The sequence below is a fragment of the Monodelphis domestica genome, chromosome 3 (genome assembly GCF_027887165.1).
Source record: "Monodelphis domestica isolate mMonDom1 chromosome 3, mMonDom1.pri, whole genome shotgun sequence".
In the NCBI taxonomy this organism is placed as follows: Eukaryota; Metazoa; Chordata; class Mammalia; order Didelphimorphia; family Didelphidae; genus Monodelphis; species Monodelphis domestica.
The window spans coordinates 528,327,601-528,354,066 of NC_077229.1; the positions used below are offsets into that span (position 1 = coordinate 528,327,601).

Sequence of the window (26,466 nt, forward strand, 5' to 3'; positions counted from 1 at the left end):
CCCTTTGGGCATAGTTCCAAATTGCCCTCCAGAATGGTTGGATCAATTCACAACTCCACCAGCAATACCACCAAAGTGGAATTTCTCTTATTTTATTCCCACACATGAGCAGTCAATGTTTTTCCAGTTGTTTAGATCTAGTTTTAATTGTGTGCAGAGTGTTTTGTAGTTGTGTTCATATAGTTCCTGTGTTTGTTTTGGCAGAAAGATTCCCAAGTATTTTATATTGTCTCGGGTGATTTTGAATGGAATTTCTGAATGGGAATTAATGTCCCGACTTTGCCACGTCCCCTCCAACATTCATTACTTTCCTTTGCTGTCATGTTAGCCAATCTGCTAGGTGTGAGGTGATACCTCAGAGTTGTTTTGATTTGCATCTCTCTGATTATAAGAGATTTAGAATACTTTTTAATGTTTTTATTGATAGTTTTGATTGCTTTATTTGAAAATTGTCTATTTATGTCCGTTGCCCATCTATCAATTGGGGAATGACTTGATCATTTGTACAATTGATTTAGCTCCTAATAAAACTGAGTAATTAGACTTTCGTCAGAGGTTTTTGTTATACAATTTTTTCCCAATTTATTGCTTCCCTTCTGATTTTGGTTGTTTGCACAAACCCTTTTTAATTTAATGTAATTGAAATTATTTATTTTGCATTTTATAATATTCTTTATTTCTTGATTTGTCTTAAAACATTTCCTTTCCCATAGTTTTGACAGGTAAATTATTCTGTGTTCACTAATTTACTTATAGTTTCCTTCTTTATATTTAAGTCATTCACCCATTCTGAGTTTATCTTGGTGTAGAGTGTGAGGTGTTGATCTAAACCTAATCTCTCCCATACTGTCTTCCAGTTTTCTCAGCAGTTTTTGTCAAATAGTAAGTTCTTGTCCCAAAAGCTGAGATCTGGGTTTATCAAACACTAGCTTGCTGAGATCATTTACCCCAAGTCTATTCCACTAATCCTCCTTTCTGGCTCTTAGCCAGTACCAAATTGTTTTGATGACCACTGCTTTATAGTATAGTTTGAGATCTGGGACTGCAAGGCCACATTCCTTCACATTTTTTTTCATTATTTCCCTTGATATTCTTGATCTTTTGGTCTTCCAAATAAACTTTGTCATGATTTTTTCTAATTCACTAAAGAAGTTTCTTGGCAGTTCAATGGGTATAGCACTAAATAAGTAAATTAATTTGGGTAGGATGGTCATTTTTATTATGTTAGCTCGTCCCACCCATGAGCAGTCAATGTTTTTCTAGTTGTTTAGATCTAGTTTTAGTTGTGTGGAGAGTGTTTTGTAGTCATGTTCATATAGTTCCTGTGCTTGACTCAGCAGATAGATTCCTAAGTATTTTATATTGTCTTGGGTGATTTTAAATGGAATTTCTCGTTCTAATTCTTGTGGCTGGGATGTGTTGGAGATATATAGAAATGCTGATAATTTATGTGGGTTTATTTTGTAACCTGCAACTTTGCTAAAGTTGTTGATTATTTCCACTAGCTTTTTAGTTGATTCTTTAGGATTCTTTAAATAGACCATCAGCAAAGAGTGATAACTTGGTCTCCTCCTTGCCTATTTTAATACCTTCAATTTCTTTTTCTTCTCTAATTGCTACTGCTAGTGTTTCTAGTACAATGTCAAATAGTAGGGGTGATAATGGGCATCCTTGTTTCACTCCTGATCTTATTGGGAATGCATCTAGTTTATCCCCATTGCAGATGATGTTTGCTGATGGTTTTAGATATATACTGTTTATTATTTTTAGGAACGACCCTTCTATTCCTATGCTTGCTAGTGTTTTTAATAGGAATGAGTGCTGTATTTTGTCAAAGGCTTTTTCTGTGTCTATTTTTGTTGGTTTGATTTTTGATATGGTCAATTATGTGGATGGTTTTCCTAATATTGAACCATCTTTACTCGTGCTTTGGTAGGAATAATTTTACCGCCTTATAGCATGGAAATGCCCCAATCCTGCCTGCCTTCAAGACTGTGCCCTATGGATGAGCCCCTTCTTTTGTCTGATTTTGGATTTTGTCCTTTTGAGGCTCTTTATATCAGTAAGTGGTGAGGAGAGGAATTCCCTTGTCTCTACTTGGTGGCCATTTTAGCCTGGAAGTTGGTTTCTTTCCAATATAGAGAAGAGTTGAGTTTAAATCTGGCCTCAGAAATGTACAGTCTGTGTGACTCTGGGCAAGTTGCTTAACCTCTGTTTGTCTCCATTATAAAGTAGGAGATAATAATGACACCTACCTTGCAGGCAGGGATATCGTGCAAACAAATGAAGCAATATTTGTAAAAAAGCTTGTGCTGCAGTGCCTGGCACATAATAGAGACTATAGAAATACACATTCTCTCTCCTTCTAATTAATTCTGTCTGCTTAGTAAGAAGGGGGAGAGGAAGATAGAAATAAAAACAAACATACATTTTACTTGCCCTTAAAAATTTTAATGTTTACACAGGAGAAAACAATAAACTGAAAGCAATCTATGGGGGGAAGGTAGTGGCATTTGGGAGGACTGGGAAGAGCCTTTAGGAGACAATGACATTAGAGCTGAGCCTTGAGGAAAGTCAGACATTCAGGGAGGCAGAGAGGAGAAGGGAGACTCTCTCAGGGATGCAGTGGGTAGGCAGTGTGGGCAGAGAGCTGATCTGGGGGATGTTATCATGTTTCAGGAAATTTAGGCAGGCCAGGAGGGCTAAATCATAGACTGTGTGATAGAATGGGTCAAAATCATGGGGAATGTTAACGGTCAAAAAGTTAAAATCATAGGGGCAGGTAGGTGACATAGTAGATAGAGAGCCGGATCTGGAGATGAGAGGCCCTGGGGTCAAAAGTGACCTCAGATACTTCCGAGCTTTGTGACCCTGGACAAGTCACTTAACCCCAATGGCATAGCCCTTACTGCTCTTCTGCCTTAGAACCAACACTTACTTAGCATTGATTCTAAGACAGAAGATGAGGGTTTAAAAAAAGAAGTTGATATATTTTTCCTACAAGGGAAGGTGGCTGGGCTCACCCATTAGGAAAGGGGCTTTGGCAATTCTATTCAATATGGGTTGGAGCAGGGAAGAGACTTGTAGCAGAGAGAGCAAATAGAGAGCCATTTTTAGCCCTCCAGGAGAGACATGGAGACCGAGCACTCCTGGGGGCTGTTTTAGAAGAGTGAAGGATATTGCGGATGTAGAAACGACAAGATTTGACAACCAAGTGGATATATGGGATGAGTTTAGAGTTGAGGATGACATCAAAGGAGGATGATGTCCTCAGTGGTGACAGGGAAGTTCAGAAGAGGGAGCGTCTGGGATGAAGATAATATTGAATTCTAACTTGGATATTTTGAGGTGGGGATAACTAAGGAAATCTGATTGGAAATGTTCAGTGATCAGGTGATCTGGGACTGAAGTTTAGGACAGAGGCTAAGGCTAAATATAAGCATGTGGGAATCATCAGCTTAGAAGATAATAATTTAATTTATGGGACATTGATGAGATAACCGAACAAGATAATAGAGAGAGAAGAGGCACCATGACAATGGGTTTTACCATTTTATGTGTCATTGATCAAGACCTATTTCCATGTTATTAATATTTGCACCAGGGTGATCATTTAGGTTCTATATCCCCAGTCATGTCCCCATCGACGCATGTGATCGAGCAGTTGCTTTTCTTCTGGGTTTCTGCTCCCACAGTTCTTCCTCTGGATATGGAGAGCTTCTTTCTCATAAGTCCCTCAGAATCATCCTGGATCATTGCATGGTTGCTAGTACAGGCGTAAATTATATTTGATTGTGAGTGGGGAAAATTTCTGAAGGAGGTGAGAGATCTTACCTGACACCCTTTTTTGGGGGGGGTGAACCATGAGGCAGCCACTAGCTGAAAGGGCAAGCAGTGTAGTGCTGTAGAAAACTTGAGGAAATGAGGGGTTTGGAACAGAATTTTTTTTTTTGGTTAAGATGTAGTCGTAAGTAGGATATAATACTGATTCGTCAAGAATGACATAGTTATTTTGATTCAGTTAAAATCTAGTTGAGTTGTCATGACACAAATTCACCCTGGACTTGCAATGTCTTTCGGTTCTGTTTAGCAGCTTGTGAGTTAGGAACCAAAGAAGCATATTGTGTGAGTAATCCAAGACTGGCATTTTGCAAGTGAAAACAAAGGGGCCAAGAGACTCATCAGCAAAGAATAGGGTAGAGCTGAACATACTCAGGTACTGAGATTGGCAAGAGAGAAGAGCATGACCCGTCCAGGGTGATACTCTGATAATATTGAGGGATGGAGGATTGGAGACTGGCCGTGTATGCACGCTATGTCACCAAGAAGGGAGCCACCAGTTCTTAGTGCACAGAAGTGGAAGGAGACAGCGAGCTAAGAGGGAGCGTCTTAATGACAGAGCAGGCACTCTGGAGGGCACAGTGGGAATGGTGGGATGATTTGGAGTGACATGAGCGGGAGAGAGTTTGGATGAATGGTAACGGGGAACAATAGGAAGGGGTGGCGAGGGAGAGTTGTTCTTTAAAACTCAGAGAACAGCACTTTTTCTGGGGAGATTTAAGGTGCGTTATAAGTAAGCTAATCATTGAGAATCGCGTCCAGACAGAAAAACAAGGTAGAGGAAGAAGTGTGTTGAAGAGTGCACGTGCTTGGAAGCTTCCAAGTCATTCCTCCAGGTTCTTACCAGTATTGGCCAGTGGTACTGCTGTGTCTTTTGGTAGCCATGACCAGGAGAAGGTATGTCTGGGGGAGCATGGGACTTGATTAAGAGGCAGAGTAGGTGACAGAGGGGAGGCAGTAGGTTCTGGAGCTTTTCTACAGTTCTTTTATCATATTTCTCATTTATGGGCACCCATGTAGCAGGTGGCCTTTTTATTTGTTTTCCCTCACTTTCGCTCCACAACTTGACCCCTTTCTAGGCTGTTCTTTATGCTTCTTGCATGCAGATCATTTGGGGTAATATTCTATAGCCCATTTCAATCTACTCTGTGTTTCCATTTTGCCAAGTTAATATGATGAGGGAGACAACAGGTAAAGAAAAATGTATAAGACAAGCTATATGGCACTAGAATTAAGAAAAAATGAGGAAGAACTTCCTATAGAGGGTGGGGTTTTAGCTGAGACTTAAAAGGAAACCAGGGAGGTCAGTAGCTAGTATAGAGGAAGAAAAGCATTCCTGGAGATACGTTCATGGGGATCAGCGGAGAGATTGGGCCAGGACAGTGAATTCAAGCATCATTATCAAGGAAATTATAATTCAATCTATGGAAGCTGGTGAGATCACCAAGTGAGATAGTATGCGGGCAGAAGAGAAGAGGACCCAGAACTGAACCATGATCAGGTAGTGGAGGGTTGTGGTTTGGATAATCATTTACTTGAGTTCACAATCACTCAAATGGGAAGAGTATACTAAGATAGTAGGATGTTCATCATTTAGTAGATAGTGCCATTCCATCACCCTCAGGATAGGCAGAGCAGAAGATGGAATTTTATGTAATTCAGACATTCTTTACCCAATTCTACTTTTATAGAATCTCTGCTTTCACTGATGATTTCTTATGCTCCATATTTCTTCCTTGTATATACTTTTTTTTGACTAGCTGCTACTGATTATTGTTTATGAATTCTTTGCTACATAAAATCAGCATTCAAAGAATTCTTAACAGCATTTTGGAGAAACATTTGTAAAATATGGAGGAAGAGTGTACCTTTTTTATGTAGAATGCTGGTCAAAAGAGTCTCCCAATCATTTTCTTTTCCAATTGAGTCCTAACCTGTGACCTACTTAAGCAAATCAAAGAGTAGAAACCATAGTAGAGCATGATGGGTTTTTATGGTGATTATTTTCTGTCTACCCTGCACTAGTATTGACTGCTTTATAACTGTGTAGTGGATGATTACTCTGTTGAAGGGGTCATCAGTTGTGAGTACTCAAACTACGGAATATGTAGCCAGAAAAAATGAGAAGATATGGTACTCAGGCGGCAGTTATACTATTGATATGGCGCTCAGGCTTTTAAGTTAGCCATTTTTTCCACAAAAGCACTTCAAGTAAGTAATTCCTGATTTTGTTCCTTTCACTTACCAAACTGTATTGCTTCAGAATCACTATGGAGAATGAGTCATTCTTTCATGGAATGAGCAATTAGCACACTTACACCATTCAGAGTTAAGATGATCAGAATTTTAGTTAGCAAGTAGAGGGCTTATATAGAAAATCAGGATTAATGTTATGGAGTGTTGGTAAACGGCCTTTCGAAGTGACTCGATTGGATTTAGAATCATGAAATTTTAACCCTAGCAACAATTTTGGACAACTGTTTTCTGATACTTTGTGATTCAAATTCTCTTCCTCTCTCCCTCCCCTTCTCCCCAAGGTGGTACAGAGTCTCAAATAGGTTATTTCAGTGCTTTCATACACTACGTATATCCATGTTCCCCAGGTTGCCATTGAAGACACATATCACATACAATAAGAAAACTCAGGAAGGAAATAAAGCGAAGGAATGACTTGTTTTGATCTACAATCAGACTCTGACATTTCCTTCTTTAACCATGGATAGTGCTTAAAAAAAGGTTTTTTTTTATGATTCTCTTAGTTGTCTTGGAACGTAGTTTGGTTAGTAATATTTTAGACCTTCACAGCTGATCCTCATATAATATTTCCTTTACTGTATACTCAGTTCTCCTGGTTCCACTCACTTCACTTTTGCATCCGTTCCTAAAAGCATTTTCAGGTTTTTCTGGACTCATGCTGGTCAGCATTTCTTATGACATAATAGTGTTCCATTACAACCATATACCACAGCTTGTCCAGCCATTTCTCCTTTGATGGACACCCCTCAGGTTCTAATTCTTCGCCCCTACGAAAAGTGCTGCTAAAAATATTTTTGTACAAGGAAGGGATTTTCCTCAATTTCTGATCTCTTTGGGATTCAGAGCCAGTAGTAGTATTGCTGGCTCAGAATGGGTTTTATCAGTTCATAAGCTCTTCACATCTCTACATAGTTCTAGCAGTGCATAATTGTGTGTTAGTGTCTGAGGAATTCATTCTTCAGATCTTTGAGAATCATCCCTATTCTCGTGCCTCCCAGATATTTTCTCAAAGAATGTCTTGTGACTTTATAAGACATAGTATAAAGCAGGCCAGCCATTTTCACCATAGTAGGGCCAGTTTTGTGGAATTTATCTAAAAGTTCAGAAGAAAATCAATATTTCTTAAAGCCCGTCTATTGAAATTTTAAACTCATTCTTGCTCACTGGTGCCAACTAAGAGTAAAGATGTAATCAGATGCGAAGAACATTAATTTCTTTTAGATTTTATTGACTGGTCAATAGTATGCTATCATGGAGTTTCAGATAATGCCTTGTTATTTGAGAACCTGGCATTTTTCAAAGTGCTATTATATATACATTAATGGCAAAATGGAGGCCAATAATTGTAATTTCTCCCAGAGCAATGAGGATAAAATGAGATAAAATTTGTAAAGCACCTTACCTACTTTAAAGTGCTACATAAATGCTAGCTGCTATTATTATTATTCAAGCATTCTTTACCTTCCATTTTAAAATCAATATTGTGTATTGATTCTAAGACAGAAGACCAGTAAGGGCTAGGCAAAGTAGGTTAAGTGACTTGTCTGGGGTCACAAAGCTAAGAAGTGTCAGAAAAAAAATTTTTTAAGTGTCTGAGAACAGATTTGAACCTAGGGCCTCCCCTGTCTTTAAGTCTGGCTCTCAATCCATTGATTTACCTAGCCACCCTCTATTACTAGCTAGTATTGTTATTATTAGTATGTTGTTATTGCCATTGTCAATATTGCTAATAATATTGCTATTGTTAGTATTATGCCAACTTGAATCCATAACACTTTCAAGTTTATAAGAGTGACAGATTTGTAAACCAAAATATAGGAAAAAATCAAGGGGCTTAGGGAAGATAGTTGACTTTTGCAAGGTCATTGTGTTAATACAGACCTTGAACTCAGCACTGCAGACAACTATACATATATGTCTTCCTTAGTCTTGTCTGCTCATCTTTGGCTCACAAGTTCTTGTGAAAAGACTTGGGAGCTTGGAGGAAAGATACTATTAGAATCATAACTAGCACTCTTCTTGCTCTGAGAATTAAACAAGTTAATTAAACAATTAAACCACGAAACAAGCCCAGGGCCAAGAAGCAATAAAAGCTCTCTTAAATCAACTAAAAAGAAAAAAGAAAATTCAAGCTTGAAGTTGAGGTCTCAAAGCCCAATAATTCCATGTATGGGAGAGCCTCTGGAATACCACTTCTGTGTGTGTTGGGGAAGGGGCTTTGGGAGTGGGATAGAAGAGAATCCTTGGAAGCACAAGTGGGAAAAATATTATGGAACACAAAGAGATTTGCCATTAGGGAGGCTGCTGAGAAGTTTGGGGTCAAGAGCAGGCTGGGCTGGAGCTTTTCTTCATCCCTCAGTGGGGTGGGACATGCAATATTATAACCTGCTTTAGTAAATTATTCTCCCTGACTTGACACTATCAAATGAGTAAAACTGCCCTCAGCATCTTTTAAATTTTGGAGCTGTGGAGCTCCAAAGCCTCTGATGCTCCACCCTAGTTAGGGTTGTAGGTATTACAAACAAAGTACCATTTATACTACCTTCTGATATCAAATGCACACCTGCACACACATCAATATCTTATAAGAAAATATCACTCTTGTATATCAAACATCTTTCCATGTGCACATGCACACAGAGGACATTTTAGTGCTCTGGGCTTACAATTGTTCATTTATCTGTCAGTTCAGACAGCAATTTGTCAAAGTTCCAAAATTAGTTTTATTTACATAAATAGTAACAATAAACATCTAAATGCCTATTGTAACCATTCGTTTATAACACAGACTAGTTAGCTTGTGCTGATGTGATAGACAATAATGTTTAAAGTACAGTTACAAGCTGGATCAACCAGCTTTCATTTCATCCCAATATTTATCAGACATCGGAATTGTTGGGAAAATTTATTCTTTCACCCCATTTTTATTGTCTTATATGTGCAAGCCAACTCTGAAGAATATAAAATGGAGAAGACAACACACTCTGCTGTCAATGGACTTATTGTGCGCAAAGTGTTATTTCAATGATTATTTTTATAGGAAAACTGTTTTTATAGCAAATTTGAATGGTATCACCAAAAAATAGTATAGCATTTATAGCTAGCTACTTCCCGTGGTGTGATGTTTACTTTTAAAGTGCAATAACAGTAAACTGGATTTACTGTCACTAATGGAACTGTTGTTTGTGTTCCAAATACAGGAAAAATATACTTCGCTTCCTGGATGCAGAAAGAGACATCTCTGTGGTCAAGAGTAGTTTTAAGCCTGGAGATGTATTGCATTATGTGTTAGATAGACGTCGTACTCTCAATGTTTCTCAGGAGTTGCATAGCCTCCTTCCTGAAGTCTCACCGATGAAGAACCGTCGATTTAAGACATGTGCTGTGGTTGGAAATTCTGGGATCCTGCTGGACAGCGGATGTGGAAAGGAGATTGACAGTCATGACTTTGTGATAAGGTGAGCTTTCTTTCTTTTCTCCAGATTAGAACTTATTCTAAACATGGTTATTTGGAAAGAGAAAAACTGGCCCCAAAATGGTTAGTCTAATATCAGTTTCAGAGATGATTGGGCTCAGAGAGATATTTATCTGAAGGGATATCTTTTGCTCTGTGCTGTTGAAATCCACATTTATTCTTACACAGAAGACTCTAATTATCTTGTCATTGAAAGCAGAGATGCTCCCAGCTGGGGTAGTAAGATTCATGTCATGTCTTTTATTCAAAATTTATATTTTTTGTTGTGAAGATGTGATAGAGTATAGAGGAAAATGTTGTCTGCTCATTTCTGATTAGAAGGTGTTACATTATGTATCTGTTGTATTGGGCAATGCTGCCATAAAATGTCAGATCAGAGGATCAGAGATTCATTCAAAGCTGGGGGGGAGCCTCAGACAATATCTTGCCTCATTTTTCATTTTACCAGTGAGGTACCCGAGGACCAGGGAAGCTATGTGACTTTCCTATTATCAACTGAGGAGTTAAGCATCAGAGGTAGCATTTGAGTCCAACCCCCCTGACTCCAGAGCCAGTGCAGTAAGTTCATTCATCCTCCCTTATTCTATGTTGCATATGTGCGTTACTGGGCAATGGGCATCCCATCTGTCCTTCCTATTGGGAGCCCAACTGCATTTAATGTGCTCTTGTATATTTATGCTACTGGCATTTTTTAGTTATTTTGGTTTAGGACCATAACAAGTCATATATCATTCCATTTGATGAGTTAGTTAATGGAGAAAGGGTGATTAAACAAAAAAACAGTAGTAAGATTGGCATAAAAATTTGGCAGTGTTATGGTTCAACTTGCCATAACAGAGCACAAAGGCAGGATGAGCCTTGTCCTCTGATTGCCACATAGAACTTCTCCAATCAGTATAGACTAACGGGAAGTTGGCTGGCCTCAGAGGAAGGGCTCGATCTGTGCTTTGGATCCAGATTGTAGTATGAACTAAGATGCGTAACCATGACTGGCTAAGCCATTCCTTCTCTTAGCTTCAGATTCCTTGTCTGTCCAATGGAGGCAGTGATACTTGTATTACATATCTCACAGGACTTACTTAAAGGAAATATTTCATAAACATTAAATTTAAAGCCCCCTCCCCAAAAAGAGTTATTATTATTTTGTAAATAGAAAGGAATCCTGGTCTGCCATATTGTCAGTTCTCATGGCAATTTTTTAGTTCTTTGTGTGTTGAAGTGTGTTCTATTTTATATTATTAAAATTAACTTTGACATCTAAAGATTAAAAGCCCTTTTTGTATGATAGTTGCTCATAAATATATACTAAATAGGCTGATATCTATTTTTTTTAAACCCTCACCTTCCATCTTGGAGTCAATACTGTGTATTGGCTCCAAGGCAGAAGAGTGGTAAGGGCTAGGCAATGGGGGTTAAGTGACTTGCCCAGGGTCACACAGCTAGGAAGTGGCTGAGGCCAGATTTGAACCTAGGACCTCCCGTCTCTAGGTCTGGTTCTCAGTCCAATGAGCTACCCAGCTGCCCCTTGATATCTATTTTTACTACAGAAAAATTATAGTTAGGCTTAATTTTCTAAAATTCTTAAGAAAATTGCTATAAAATCTTTTCTAATTTGAAAATCTGCATTAAACTTTAACTTATACTGTCCATTTCTCTTTAAAACAGAGTAAGATCTGATTTCCAGCTCTGGTTCCAGGACCAGAATTTGTGTTCTTATAATAGCTTTTTTTTTCCCCTGGAAGTTGTACAAAGGAAGAGGATATGAATGATTGCCGTGACTTATTATGGTCAAGTCAGTCATTAGCAATTAACCTTAAAACAAATAAATGTACTACTGATTTGCCATTTATAAAGGGTAATCAGCAGACTTGGCAATATAGTCAGAGGATGCAAACACTAGAAAGAGAAAAGAGTAGAAAAAGTTCAAACAGCTGGATAACTAGACAGTAGAAAGCGTGGATCCTGGGCTCAAAAGGGAGCAAAAATCTTGAGGGCTCTACAAATGGAGTAATTTGAGGTCGAATGAAGGTTTGGAAGGGGAGTGTTCAGGCTGAATGAAGATGGGACCGAAAAGGACAAGGACAGCGAAGGTTCCAGTGGACAGTGACGGCCAGGAAGTCAGGAAGATCCAAATTCATTTACTAACTGTGTGACCTGGGCAGAATTGCTTGAATTTCTCATTGGCAAAGTGGGCTGGGGAAGGAAGTGGCAAACCACTCCAGGCTCTTTGCCAAGAACATCTCATATGGGGTCCACAAAGAGTCCCAAATGAAAAATGACTGAATCACAACAACAAAAAGAGAAGAAACTAAAAGTCAATAGAATTGAGATGACGTGGGGTAAATATGGGATAGGATGGTTTTCCAGGCTCTGCTCTTGATGACCAAACGTATTTAATGCACCAGTTTGTAGTTGAAGCTCCCTTGAAGTCTGGCACCCAATCTTGACTCCAGAGGCATGTTAAGGGGGCCTAAATCAGAAGCTGACCTTCTCTGGTCTCAGGACTTGCATCTCTGTAGCCACAAGATTTCAGAAGTGCACCTTAGAGTCCAGATAATGGAGCTGCTGCTTTATTTCATGGAATCCTCTAGGTGGCTCTATTTCCTCTCTGCGACTAAGAACAGTAGTTGTTTTAGAGTTGGATGAGACCTTGGTGGCTCTCTCCTCCAGACTGTACTGGAAAAAAAGAATCCTGTCCAGCACGTAATCAACAAGCTGTCCTTCAGTCATCGATTACAGCCCTCGAAGGAGGGAGAATCCGAGACTTATTGGAGGAGGCCATTCGCATTCCGATGGCCCTCATTGTGAGGAAGTTTCCTATCAGGTATAACTCTGCATCTTGGCAGCTTCCATCATTGCTGCTAATCATCTGTCCTCTGGGAGGGTCAAGAGAAATAGGGTTCATTTTTTCCCACTGTCTAGAGGAAAAACATGTTGACATTGATTTTGTTCCCAGCCTTCTTCCCAAGTTCCTCTAACTGGTTTCTGTTCCTGTATAGCAGGGTCGTGCTGTTCAGTCACGCCGGGCTCTTCTCTGACCCCATTGGAGGTTTTCTTGGCAAAGATACTGGAGTGGTTGGCCATTTCTTTATAGAGGAGGAAACAGAGGCAAATGGAGTTAAGGGGCGCCCAGGATCACACAGCTAGCGGGAGTCGCAGGTCACATTTGAACTTGGTTTTTTCGGACTCCAGGGCTCTCTCCTAGCATCCTCCAGCTCAGAAGCCCTTTAAAGTCCTGGTGGCCCTCTTTGGGGCATTCTCCAGCTCCTAACATGTGGCTCCTCCCACTGAATGCTCCAGATGAAGCCTCCCCAGAAAAGGCACTGCGGGTCAGGGGGCAGGACGCGCCGGACACGAAGTCAAGAGGATCTGCTCAATGGGCTCCAGGCTCCTCATGACTAGTTTCCTACTTGCTGCAGCCAGACTGTCTCTTCTTGGATCTCTGTTGGGTCTTCACTTACTTTGACCTCCTCTCTGCTTGGACATGTACCTCTGACTGTTATTATTGGAACAATGGCTCGCCGTATTCGTATCCTGCCTTTCTTTCCCCTGAGACTGCTGTCTTGGTCATAGCTGCAGTTGGTAGACTCCTAGACTTCTAGAGCTATCCCTAGTGGAAACAAAGGAATAGGATGCATCCCCGTTTGGATGCCAGGCATTCTCCAGACATTGCAGATTCCTGTGTTTACATGAATTGAGTTCCATTTTAGTTTTTAGCTACTGACGCTGTCCAAAGCTGGGTGGTGCGGAGAACAATAGCTCTGTTTCAGATGTGTTGATTTTGAGGTGAGGATAGTTCTTCTGTTGTTTTAGGTCTGCAGATCGCAACACTTTGGAAGCTTTTTTCCTGGGCAGTTTTACTAATATCACCTCCTTTTATTCTCATGACTCTGGAAATTTGGTATAAGTCAGATCCATTAAATCTAAGCCAATGCAGAGGAGACATTGTTGGAGTTGTCTGATAGGTAGGTCTTGATGCAAGACTGACGATGGCTAAATATGTGTAAGACTGACCAAATGTCCCTTCTTCCAAAACTCACTCCTTTTCTGAACTTCCTTCTTTCGGCCAAAGGCACCATCATCCAGGTGCTCTCCTTGGGAAGTCTTCATCCAGGTACTGAATGACCAAATTTATTTTCACATTATTCTTCTCCAAAGTGTTGTCCAGCTCATCCAGCATTCTTTGTGGATGTGTGTGTGTCCATTTATTTCTAAATTGAAAGATTTTATTTAATTAATTAATTTAGGGTATTTTTCCATGGTTACATGATTCGCGTTCTTTCCCTTCCTCCCCCCCCCCCATAGCCAACACACAACGCCACTGGGTTTTACATGGGTTAGTGATCAAGACCCATTTCCTTATTCTAGTCCAGCATTCTTCATGATGCTCTGACATGACGTTCCCTTTCCTGCATCTGCTCCTTTGCACTATTTCCCTCACCAGGAGTGTCCTCCCACCTCTCCTCTGCACCTCAGAATTCCTCCTTTTCTTCAAAGTTCAGCTCAAATCAGGATAAGTTCTGACCTCCCTGAACCTCTCTGATACACTCACTTCAATTTATTTTAAGAGAATATTGGTAAGATGAATAGTGTATCCGTAGGAAGGTAGCCAGGATGGTGAGAAACCTTGAACCCATGTCAGGAGAATCAGTCGAAGAACTGGGGATGCTTATTCTGGAGAAGAGGAGACTCGGGATTTCAGAAGGGAGTTTGAGAGTTGACCTGATGACTTCAAGTGTTTGAAGAGATGCTGAGTGGAAGAGTTGTTTTGCTTCTCCTCAGAGTCCAGGACAACAACTAATGGGCAAACCTTACAAAGAAACAAATTCATATTTCATGTCATGAAAAACGTCATCTTAACAATTAGTCATACAGAAATAGACTGGGGTGTCTTGAGAGGTGGTAGCTTTGTGATCTTGGGAGATCTTTAAGTAGAGGCTAGATAATCACGTGTTGATTTTTTTTTTCTTGTATGCATGAAACTAGATGGTCACCAAACTCTCTTCTAACTCTTTTTTTTCCTGTGTGTGTGCGTTTTTAAAGTGTATTGGGGTCAGGTCTAGCCTGACTTTTGCCTTTTCTTAGCTGTTGTAAACAAGTGGCTAAAACATTCAGGGTAGGAGGGGAGGAAGCGTGCACGATTTTTCATCCTTCCATCTTTTGCCTTCCTTTCCTGCAAACTCGGTGATTCTGTGAAAGCTTTTCCTGAATCCCTTTTCTGGTAGCATCCCACCATTTCTCAGACCCTTTCCACTCACCTTGTATGCAGTGTATGTGAGTGTGCATGTGTGTTTACAGACTAGACTATACACTTTTTTGAGGGAGGGATTGCTTATGCTTTTTTTATCCCAAGTGCCTATCACGGTGCCTGACACACAATAAGTGCTCAATGAATATTTGCTAATTAATTATGGAGAGATTAGGGACATGTATATGCTCAATAGAATGTAAGCTCCTTCTGAGTAATGACTATTATATTTTCATCTTCATATTCTTTTATTTTTATTTAATTTATATTTATATTTCATATTCTCCTCAGAGAAGGAATTATTTCACAAAAAGATATATGAAAAAACTCCGTCTTGCTTAGTTCTGTTTATCAGTTCTTCCTCTGGAGGTGGACAAACGCATCATTCTTCAAATGTTATTTCTGTTGCCGTGTATATGATGTTCTTTTGGTTCTGCTCATTTCGCTCTTCATAATTTTATTCTTAATGCCTATCATAAAGCCTGTAATATAGCATAACAAGTACTTGTTGACTGATTTTTCATATAAAACTGTCTGTCATTTGAGGTAGAAATGATAGTGCCATCCGTGGAAGCGGGCGCGATCATCCAGAGAGGTGTAGAGAGAAAAGACGAAGGACGGAACATGGAGAGAGAACTTCACTCTGCGGAAGGGCTATGTAGACCCTGGATAATGATGTGGTGAAGGAGACAGAAAAGCAGCGGAACAAGCAGCCAATGACATGGGAAGTCGGGGAGGGGACTCTTTCCCAGAAGTCAATATTGTAGAGTCTAAAGTGATCCTGAGACGTTAAGAAGGAAGAGGACTGAGAAGGTGGCAGTGGATGGGGCTATTAAGGAATCCTGGAAAGAGGCTTTCATCGAATGATGATGTCAGGAGGGTCAAATTGCAAGAGGCTGAGAAATGAGTGTGAACAGAGAAAGTAGAGGCAGTAACTGCTGCCATTTTCCCCCCTAGGAACTGGACTGTGAAAAAGAGAGGAGATATTCTAGCCCTTTCCAGTAATTGGGCACATCTCTACCTGAGGGTTCTTGGAGGTGTTTTGTTTGTTTGTTTTTTGATTGTTTTAAACCGAGGAGACTATTAAGAGGGAATTTACTAGAGAGAGTAGCAGCTGGTGAGACTTGGAAAATACATATCCCATTTGTAAAAGAAGATGCCTAAATTTAAAATATGGCTATTTGTGTAATGTCCAATTGCCAATTTGCTTTCTCATTTGACCGAAAGGGCCAAGTTGTTGGCAATGTGGGGTGTATTTTTGTTCCTGGTACTGTGATGGAATTGGGGACTTTCATTGATATTCCTGAATTCTAGGGTTGCTACTGCTTTCCCTACCCAGAGCTAATTTGTATATAGAGGCAATTTTGGATGTGGACAGAGCTAGCTAATAAAAGGGGGGAAACACGTTAAAAGTCTTGGGGTACCAAACTAGGAGATAAGTGAGGCTACTTTTACATGATCCCACATGTCGGTTTCTAATTTATAGGACCGGAAGTCGTTTAGAATATAAGCAGTTTGCGATTAGTGCCTGCTTTATTCTTTGTACTTGTCCCGTGTGTCTTCCACAAAATAGGCTCTTAATAGTTTCTGACTGACTGGCTAACTGAGTTAACTTTGCTCTTCTCCTAATGACACATGGTGGCCAATAATGAAGTTTGTAATCATGGGCTGAATCATATTTCTTCTTCTGATTTCAGTGCAATTGATTTCAGTTACAAAATATTTATTAAGCATCTACTATGGGATTACATTTACTCTGCTCCAAAGGAAGGAAGGAAGGAAAGAATGAAAGAAAGAAGGGAGGGAGGGAGGGAGGGAGGGAAACAAACTCTCTCTGTACCAAGAACTATGCTAAATGCTGAGGGTACAATTTATATTCAGATGAGGAAGATACACATAAAGAAGAGCTGAAACTGGGGCAGGGAGTTGGCGGAGGTACAATATGGCAGGTGAGGTTCAGAGGGAGAATCCAGCTGGTAGAAAAGGGAAGCATGGCTGGTGACCTTCTTTAAATGGGGGTCCTTCTGAAGAGAGTCACCAGTTGAGAGGAGGATCTTGGGGGAAAAAGTTCTCCTGGGTGGTAATGGCTCAGATTAGGTGACAGTGGAGGAATTTGGTAGGGATTCCAGACAGGAGTGAAGATCCTCGTTCGTTGAAGAGCTTTCCAACCGCTACAATCCCTGGAGACCCTACAAAGACTCTTTGCATCAATGCGGAGTGCACTTACACAAAATCCCGTGTTCTCTGAGCGTTGAGGAACCAGGACTGAAATCCTAATTTCTGATGAGATAGATAGAAAAATATGTTAATAAAGAGGAAAGTATTCTTAACTATCAGAGCTAGTGAAAACACAGCACTGGTTCCCCTTTAAGTAGAAACTATATTACATGAGTTAGCCTAGATATCTTTGAGGTCGCTTCCAACTCTGAAATTGTGATTCTGTGATCCATGCGCTGGATACTGTAGTTACAGAGACCAAAATGTGGCTTTCTCGGCTCTGAAACTTGCATTCTATTGGAGAAAAAAATCCTCAGATGACTAAATGCAAAATATAGTGGAAATCTTTTCAAGGAGAAGCATCCTTAGGTCTCCCTTCTATCCCAGAAGCCGAAGGGAGGAGGAAGACTGTTTTATAATCTTGAGGGATATTCTGTGCAAAGGACACGGTTTCAGAACTCTTCTGACTTTGCTTTGTGTCCCTGGGCAAATTACTTTTTCCTTCTGGGCCTCATTTTCTCTGGATGTCAGATGGGAGTAGCTGTGAATGAAGTGGCATCCAAAATCACTTCCAGTTTTCAATGTGGGATTTTATGATTGTAGATGGAAGATGAAAAGCAAGTGGACCAATTGGGTCAAGCATAAAATGTGAGACGGAGCAATGTGGATTAGCCTGATGTGTTAGGGTGCAGCAGCACTGAGAAGTGTTTAAATATCCAAAAGGGAATTGCCTCCTGTCAATAGGGAAGTCCTGTATCTCCATAAGCAGGAGAGTAGCGTTGTCAGACCTGTTTTAAGAATATACATTTGGCAGCTCCATTGAGGATGGTCCGATGAAGGGAGAGATCGAAGGAAGGGGGACTAAGTCAGGTACCGTTGCAGCCCTTCAGGCTGGAGGTTAGTCGAGTTGTCCAGGGCAGTCGTGGCCGAAGGTGCCAGTCACTGACCTGGAGTACGTTGAGCTGCCACATGAGGCTTTTGAGGAGATGCCACTGGTATGTTGAAGTTCCTGGTCCAAGGACAGAGTTGGGGTGAAGAAGCAGACTGTTAGCCAGGTACAGGGTGCGAGGGCATAATGACCTGGGAGCTGGTCAAAAATTGGCACCAGAACCTGGCTGAAGTGGTACAGTACCTTCCGGAAGGGAGACACGGTTTAGTAATGGCGGGAAGGAATTGGTCAGAAAAGGAGAGGATGCGTGGCTACACCTCTTCTGGCTGCTTCTGGGTGTTTAATAGAGACAGGAAAAAGGAGGTACATGGTAGGAGATACATCTGGTAGTGTAGATGGTGACGAGAAAGTCAACGTCCTCTCCAGGAAGCCCCAAATGAAGTAGATGGAAGATGGAAGAGCCTTTGGAGAGAGAGGACTAGTGCCAAGGGAAGTGTGTGGGATGGAAGTTGTGCAGTATTCCCCAACATATATTGATTCATACTAATGATCACAGACTGGCAACGACCTATTGAAAAAGAGTGAAGTTAGGCGCCCTCCACTAGGAGAGAGCAATCTCTCCTGTGGAAGAGTAGAAGAAACCCCTCCCCAAGCAGCTTTATGCACATCTATTAAGATCGGCATTTAATAGGCTCTTTTTCAAATGTGGCTAAGGGAGTGCTCCCCACTTTCTTCCATGCCCCTGGGAAGAAGTTTAGGGGTGACCTCCTTCCTGTGAGAGAAATCTCAACACTTACAAGTTAGAATCTTGACTCCATGGCCCCAGAAATGTGGCGATGCTGTGGCCCGAGCAATGTTAAAAAAGTGTCTGCTGAATCTGGAAAATCCTGGGACAGGCCTAAAACCCCAACTCGACTCAACACATGCAAACCTAAGGCCTCAATGGCTGCACCTTGGTAAATCCGTGGTCAGGAAGGAAGATGGAAGGAAGGAAGGTAGAGTAAGATACAGAGGATACGAACGTGGAGTGTGTTGGGTCCCCATACAATGTGAGCAAAGCTAGGCATAGATGCCCATGGTTTCTGGGACCTCAGACTGTAGAGTCTGTGTCTGTGTCTGTGTCTGTGTCTCTGTCTCTCCCTCTCTCTCTCTCATCCACCTCCAGCCCCTGTGAAGGATACTGGCCATGCCCTGGTCACTATTCCCTCAGCCTATATCCCCACCCTTGTGAGCGTGCTACCTATGCCCAGGTAGTATGCTTCACCCATGGCCCCTTGCCCCCTCCCCCATAAGCTTGCTACCTAGATCCAGGTGGTACGCTTCACCCATGGCCCCTTGCCCCCTCTTCCATGAGCTTGCTACCTATACCCAGGTAGTACACTTCACCCATGGCCCCTGCCCCCTCCCCCATGAGCTTGCTACCTATACCCAGGTAGTACGCTTCACCCATGGCCCCTTGCCCCCTCCCCCATAAGCTTGCTACCTAGATCCAGGTGGTAGTGCCTCACCTATGCCCCCCCCCACCCTATAAAGCCAGGGGAACTCTGCCAGCATTAAGCCTCCTGTCCGCTCATTAGAGTGATGTTGGGGTACAATCTGCCTCCCCATTTCACTCCACACAGGCAATTTGTTAACACTAAAGGCGGTAACGGGGATGACAGAGAGCAGTTGGAGAGGAGGTAGGGCTGACGTAGAGGGAGAGCAGGAATCAGAAGGGGATGCTCGGCTCTGGAGTTTTCATGTAGCCAGCCTAACTCCCAGGGATTGTTACAGATCTCACTCTAATGACCAGCCTGGATGTTTGGACCCATTCTGGGTTGGGGCTGGTTTTTCTCTCTTTAGGCAATTGGTGGAGTCCCTCCTCCAGGGGTCCCGGCGTTGGGACTGTACTTAGTGGGGACACCCAGGTGGCTGAGCTCTTTCTAACTGAGGACACTGGAGCGAGCTCTGATCAGAGGGATTCTAGGCAGGCCCCACCAGGCCAGTCTCAGTGATTTTAAGTCTGTTCATAGGATTTATGATGACCAATTGTTCCTTATTTGTCATTGTCATGAGTCACACATATACTCACCCAAAGACAGGAGTTGAGAAAAACTCACCCCGAGGTGTTGAGACTGGCACCTCATCCCATCTGCGCTTTGGGGTTGCTCTTTCTAATTCTGCTGACTTATACAGTACCTGCCAGAAACCCATTACACAATGGCCCAAGTCTAAATTCAACAGCCCTTAAAAAAAAAACAAACCAGTAAGGGTTCAGTTCACCCAAATAAACAGATGAAGCCTTTTTTTTTTAAACCCTCATCTTTCGTCTTAGAATCAATAGGTTCCCAAGCAGAAGAGTGGTAAAGGCTAGGAAGTGAGGGTGAAGTGACTTGGCCAGGGTCACACAGCTAGGAAGTATCTGAGGTCAAATTTGAACCCAGGAATGCAGGTGTGGCTCTCAGTCCACTGAACCACATAACTGCCCCCAGAAGACTTTTTATTGAGAATCCTGTAATGCTGGATGATCATGCTTATGAATTTATGTGGTTCTATTCATGAATTCATGTCCATTTTTAAATTTTAAAATAACTTTCATTATTAATTACTATTTTTTTGTGTGTCTCTCAATCCTGGACATACCAAAATCAATCAGTAAATAGGTATTGAAAGTTTGATTCCTTTACTGTAGATGGTATATTAATCAACTCTTCATCATCTAGAACATTTTAAGCCCAAAGATAAAATAAAATGCAATAACGTGTATCTGAAAATTTACAAAGCATTAATAGGATTGTTATCTTTGATCCTGTAAGATTACAATTAATATCCAATAACTCCAAGTATTATATTTTACAAGGTTTGTTAATAATCACTTGAAGTAGAGGAAATAAAAGACAAAAGTAAAAGCCTGAATACAAGAAGTTTTCCTGACCATTTTAGCGGTAGAAGAGAGGGAGAGGCAGGGTTAGAGAAGCTTTATCTCCAAAACGTAAGGACGTAACATGAGGACAAAAGTGGAATTCTGGGAAATGGAGTCCTGGGGTACAAAATTCTAATTCCACAATCCTCCCTGTGATTCCAATGGAAAACAAGCTTGTAGAAGTCTCCCAGATTGCATGCCTCATTTCCCCATGGAATCAGTGCACATAACCAACTTCTATCTGTAAAGATCTTTAACTAGAGATACATACAATATTTCACTTTCTAAGGAGAAGTTACAGTAGTGTGGGGATGAGAAGGAAATAAAAGAGAAAGAGAACAAAATCAATGTTAGGTGCATTGACAAAAAGCCAGTTGGGGGCAGTCCCCTTTGGCATAAGAGTATTCACACAAAACAAATGCATTCAAACCCCACACAGGTCAGATCACCACATCCCAAAGTTCACTCTGGAGCTTCTGGTGCCGTGTGTGGTCTGTGCCGGCATCTTCATGGTGGCTTCTCCAGACAGTTCACTTTCTGGATTTGGGGAGGTACCAAGTTTCTTATGCTAATATTACTCTCAAAAGAATTTAAACTTTGCATTATAGGATGATATAATCCTTTTCTTTTCCACACTTAATGAATTGTCAACTTCTGTTAATTCTGTGTTTCCCACATCTCTCACATGTCTCTATTTACGTCCTTGACTCCACTCCTGATTAAGGCTCCCATTTGCTCCCACCATTTAGTATTAAATACTTTCCATCCCTCTATTATCTATACAAACCATAATAATCTTCTCCAAATGCACATAGGACCATGCTGGTTACTGATTTCAAAACCTTAAAATAAAATACAAGTCCCAGTGTATATAATAGCGTCAAGAAACTGTCTGTAGCATCCTTGTCTAGTTTGAGTTCACATTTTTCTCTTCTACCCATTCTAGAGTGTATCCAAACAAGATTTTCCGCATTAATTCTCTCTAGAATCCAGTATTCAGGCTTTTCCCTCTAAGCAGACTTACTCTGTCCCTTGGCCCCAAACAAAAGATCCTTCTTTCTTTAAAGTCTCAGTTTAGGGAGCCCTTTTGTTTCTCCCGATTCCCCGAGTAAAAATTATTTCTTCTTTCTCAAATTTTTCAATAGACCACATTTTCTGGAACTCTCTGCTTTGCCTCTGTTACATTACACTTTATATTTTTTTTTGTCATACTTAAAGCCTAAGAGTAGTATTTCATTGAATTATTATCTTGTCACCTTCTAAAGGGAAATAATCTTACCCGAGTCAGAATGAGGTTAAACTTCAGGAATATGTGCCCTATGTTTTGAGAGAGAAAGAAAGAGAGTGCGTGTGTGCCTCTGTATTTGTTTGTGTGTGTTTGAAGTTTTTTGGATAAGGGTTTTCCTTTTGTTGCTGAGAGACTTTGAAAAATGTATTCTTATTCACTTTATTAACCAAGAAAATACTGACTTCCCACAACAAACGTTAGCAAGGACCTTTCCCATTTGGTGCTAGATCTCCATGAGCAGCATGACCAGATAATAATGAGACTGATTTTCTTTAAGCCTAAACCCAGGCTTGATTGTAAATTAGTCTGTGTTGGAAGTTAATAAACCACCGTGGGGAGTATTGTTGTCACAAAGCACCATTATGTGCAAGAAAATAGAGAAGGCTTGCACGTGGCCTCTAAGAGACCCCCCCCCCTTAAAGTTATACCTATGTAGTTAGCAAATGGAAAGTACTACCCAAAGTACAGTGAATATAGGAAATGTTTCCTGACTGAATAATGAGTTCATGGTGCAGTTTGTAGAAACATCTCTTCTCCTGATGGCCATATAAATGGCTCCTACTTACGGGAAATAGAATATACGGGATTCGTAACTATGCAGAATTGACTTTGAAGACATTGTCCAGCAGTCATTGCTTTCAGAGCAACTAACACTTAGACTTACACCCTATGAACTAACTGATGTTTACAACTTGGAATTTAAGGACCTTAACATCAAGCATGGAGGTTTAAAGTTCCAATTGGGTACCAATTAGGAAGCATTCCTGCTGTTCTTCAGTAGAGGCATGGCATGGCATTCTTTGTCTCTGCTTTTTCCTTGGCAAAAAAAAAAATCCTTTGCCAAACCATTTACAACAAAACAAAAAACCCTTTCCCCACCTTGTTGTACTTGGGTAGTGGCTCCAGTGATTGGAATATTTGTCCTGTGTTCAAATTGTTAAAAACTCTTTGTCTAGGTCTCCCATTTACCTTATCATCTGGTATTGATGCTTCCATTTGCCCTCCTCAGAGGACCTAAATCCCCTGAGAGCAGAAGCTTAGGATGGATACGTATCCCTCGCGTCTCCCATGGCACTTTGCACATTGGTTGGTACTTAAGTGTTTGTTGGACTTTAGTTATATTTTACCTCATATAATGATGTCTTATTGATTCTATCCTTTGGGTAGTCTATTCAAACTGGCCTGTAGCCTTTTAAATCAATGTATCATTGTTGAGAGAAGCAGCATTCACCATTGGTTAGATTTCCAACTAGATCTTGATTTCTTTGTGAAGTATTTTGAAGTCATGAAGAGATGGCTTTCCTGCTGGAAGGTGACCCGAATGTATTATTATAAGCCAGGAGGACTATGGTACTGCCTATGGCAGCCCTGTAGGGGAAACTGGGAGGAAAGTCAAAGCACTGATGCTACTCTTCTTCATACACGCAGTTTTGTGAAATGAGGGTTTATGACATCGTCTAGGCAATGGTCTAAAACAAATCTCTGAAAAAGCTCCATTTTGTGTACGTAAGCACAAGCTCTACCTGTTTGCATCCACATGTCTACACACCATCTACCTTCATGAAGGAAATCGTATTTGTTTGGTCCATGGAGAACTGAGATTGCCCTTCTTTTCCTGGGCTTGCTGTCCTGGAGCGCCTCACCCAATGGATGCCAATGGTCAGTATTTTGGATGATTGAAGAGAGACTCTGAATTGGTTAATGGCTAGTCTTGATCATTCATAGCAGTTGGCATGGGTAAAATTCAGTTTGAAAAGCAGAGCCTTGGATGAGTACGCTGATTTATACTGGAAAGAAAGATGTAGGAAAAGATGCAGAGATTTTTTTTTTGTCATAAATGTATGCTCAGAGAGTTCAAATAATAGCAATTCTTGGTCCAGCACACACCTGCCCTTTGGGAAACCAAGCGGGTAACTTCATTTAGTGACCCCTTTAAGCCCTGGAAGAGGATCCGGACGGGGATCATGGCAGAAAATGAGTTTGATGAACACTTGAATTGAACATACCGTCTGCGTCTTACCATGCTACTGTTTCTAAGAGAAGGAAAAGGCAACATCACATTCCTTTAGCAGCTCCATTCTAGAGGGTGTTCATCTTCCCTAGGCAGGATGTTTTTGGATCTGGGCTACTTCACAGCTGGGAGACAAGAACTTGGCCAATTGGAACCGTGCTATTCCCAGCAGCTGAAGAGTAAGAATTTCATTTTCTTCTGTGAGTTTTCTCTCCACACAGTGAAATCTATGATGGTCAAGAGGCCTTCAAGATTGCCTTACAAAGGGTTTAGGGAATGAGATTTACAACTGGGTTCCAGAGGATCAGCATTTAGATGCTAATATGTACTCCTGGTATGTATATAAATGCATGTGTATAATATATAACATAAAACACATTTTAATGACATACAGAAATACATATTATGTGTACGCACATATAGATAAAGTTACACAAACACATGCACATGCATGTTCAGGTGTACATACATGGAACTATTAAGGGTTGTGTTTTCCCTCTTGTTCTTTGCCTGTGTCCCTTTTTCTCCACGCTACCTTGTCTGTCTTCTCTCTTCCCTTACTTCTTCTGAAACTGGCATGTACAGTTTTGTCAATTTCTAGGTGAAATTCATTTCCAGACCTAAGAGGTACATCCATTCATTACTTAGTAGGGCTGATCATCTCAACTGTCACTTGGCTGACTGCACCCTTCAGTCGTCATCATGAACAAGAAAGCAAGCAAGCCTGGAAACAATAGTAAGCTTTGAAGATGAGAAATACAAACTAAACATTTGGCATCAGATCCTCCTAGAAGGGGATGGAGAAGAGGTTTCACTCATGGAAGAGAGGAAAGAAGAAGAAAAGTAAATGAGCCTATCCATAATTTTCAGGACACGTTAGAGATGCAAGCAACTCACTTAGCTTTTTGTAGACTAGATAATGCCTCCATATTGTCTATTTTCAATGAATGCCATTATGGCATATCTCTAAGGTCTTAGTTGCCTAGTATATAGAGAAAGGAGGAGAGAACAGCCTCAATGTATCTATATTTAGCTTCCCTCTAAAGCATTAAATTAAACTAAGAGAACAATTCAATTTATTGAGATTTCATTATTAAACATAGTGGAGGTGCGTAATAAATGCTTCATGATTGACTCATTTGGGAGAGTAGAATCAAAAGTGAAGGAGGGGAAGAGATGTATAATCAGGTAATGTGAAAGTGCTTCATACTCTAGGTAGCTATAAAGCACTATATTATTTGTATAATAAACATTTTTTTCCTTTTCTTTGTAGTTGTCCTTCCAGTTTTGCCTTTAACATCCTTGAGAGAACTTTATTTTAGTTGTATCTTGCAAAGCTTCCTGTAAATTTGTTCTTTCCATCAATTTTCACATTTTTATAACTCAATATTGATCCTAATTTCCATCCTTCCTTTTGTGAAAGATTTTATGAATTAAACTATAATCTAAAATGATACTCCCTTTACCTGGCATTTCTGTCAACTTTGTGGTTGCTACTGTAGGTGGTTTCAAGACTTGATATCCTTGTTATGGCAGTTGATTTTCATCAGTCACAATTCCTTGGGGAGTTGTGATAGTTTGGTAGCATTTCTTCTTTTATAAATTAATTAGCTTTTTGCTCCAGTAATCTATTTAAATAGATCATCTTAGAGTTGCCTCAATCGTATTCAATGTATTTTTCTCATTTTTATTCTTCTAATTTCTTATTGATCTTGATTGTCTTTCTCATGAGTTGGTAGTCTGATTGTACACGGAAAGCTTATTCAGCCATGATTTCTGCATTAGTAATAAACATTTGCTCTTTATTTTTCCTCATATAAACTATGATTCTGTGGATAAAGGGTAAATTCCACTGGGGTAATTTCTCCAGCAGGGTAGATCAGGAATTTCTTTGACTTATAGTGAGTGTTAAAGACTCGTCTCAGGCAATATAGAGTAGGTGTCTGAGGCAGAACTTGAAACCACATCTTCTTGACAGAGGATGTGTGTCCCATATAATTTGTTTTTTTAGCATATTATCTTATATCTCTTCTTATCTCTTAAAATATTCTTCTGTATTTTTATTGGTTTTTTTGTTCACCGTGTTCACATATTTTTCTAGAATACATGTACACGATGTGCATATCTGTATATCTCCAAAATCGTGACGGAGAGGCACGAGGCTTTTGCATGATCTGCAAAATTTGCTTTTCACATTGCTAACTCCAGAAAAAGAACTTATCTAAAGTCAGAGGGTGTAGGTTCAAGTTTCACTTCTAAAACTCTTATGTTCGTTTCTGGGGAAGCTCAGAACCTTTTAGTCTGGTGGAAAATAAAAGGGTGCAAGAGTGTGGATGCACA

The 26,466-nt window shown here is 40.5% G+C and overlaps 1 protein-coding gene across 1 annotated transcript in view; it reads left to right on the forward strand.

The window, feature by feature from the left end:
• Positions 1 to 26,466, forward strand: part of ST8SIA4 (ST8 alpha-N-acetyl-neuraminide alpha-2,8-sialyltransferase 4) — a 121,807-nt gene that overhangs the window by 25,361 nt on the left and 69,980 nt on the right. Inside the window, exon 3 of the mRNA XM_001364535.4 lies at positions 9,297 to 9,554. Within this exon, the coding sequence (XP_001364572.2) occupies positions 9,297 to 9,554 (258 nt within the window). The remainder of the gene's footprint in view (positions 1 to 9,296; positions 9,555 to 26,466) is intronic.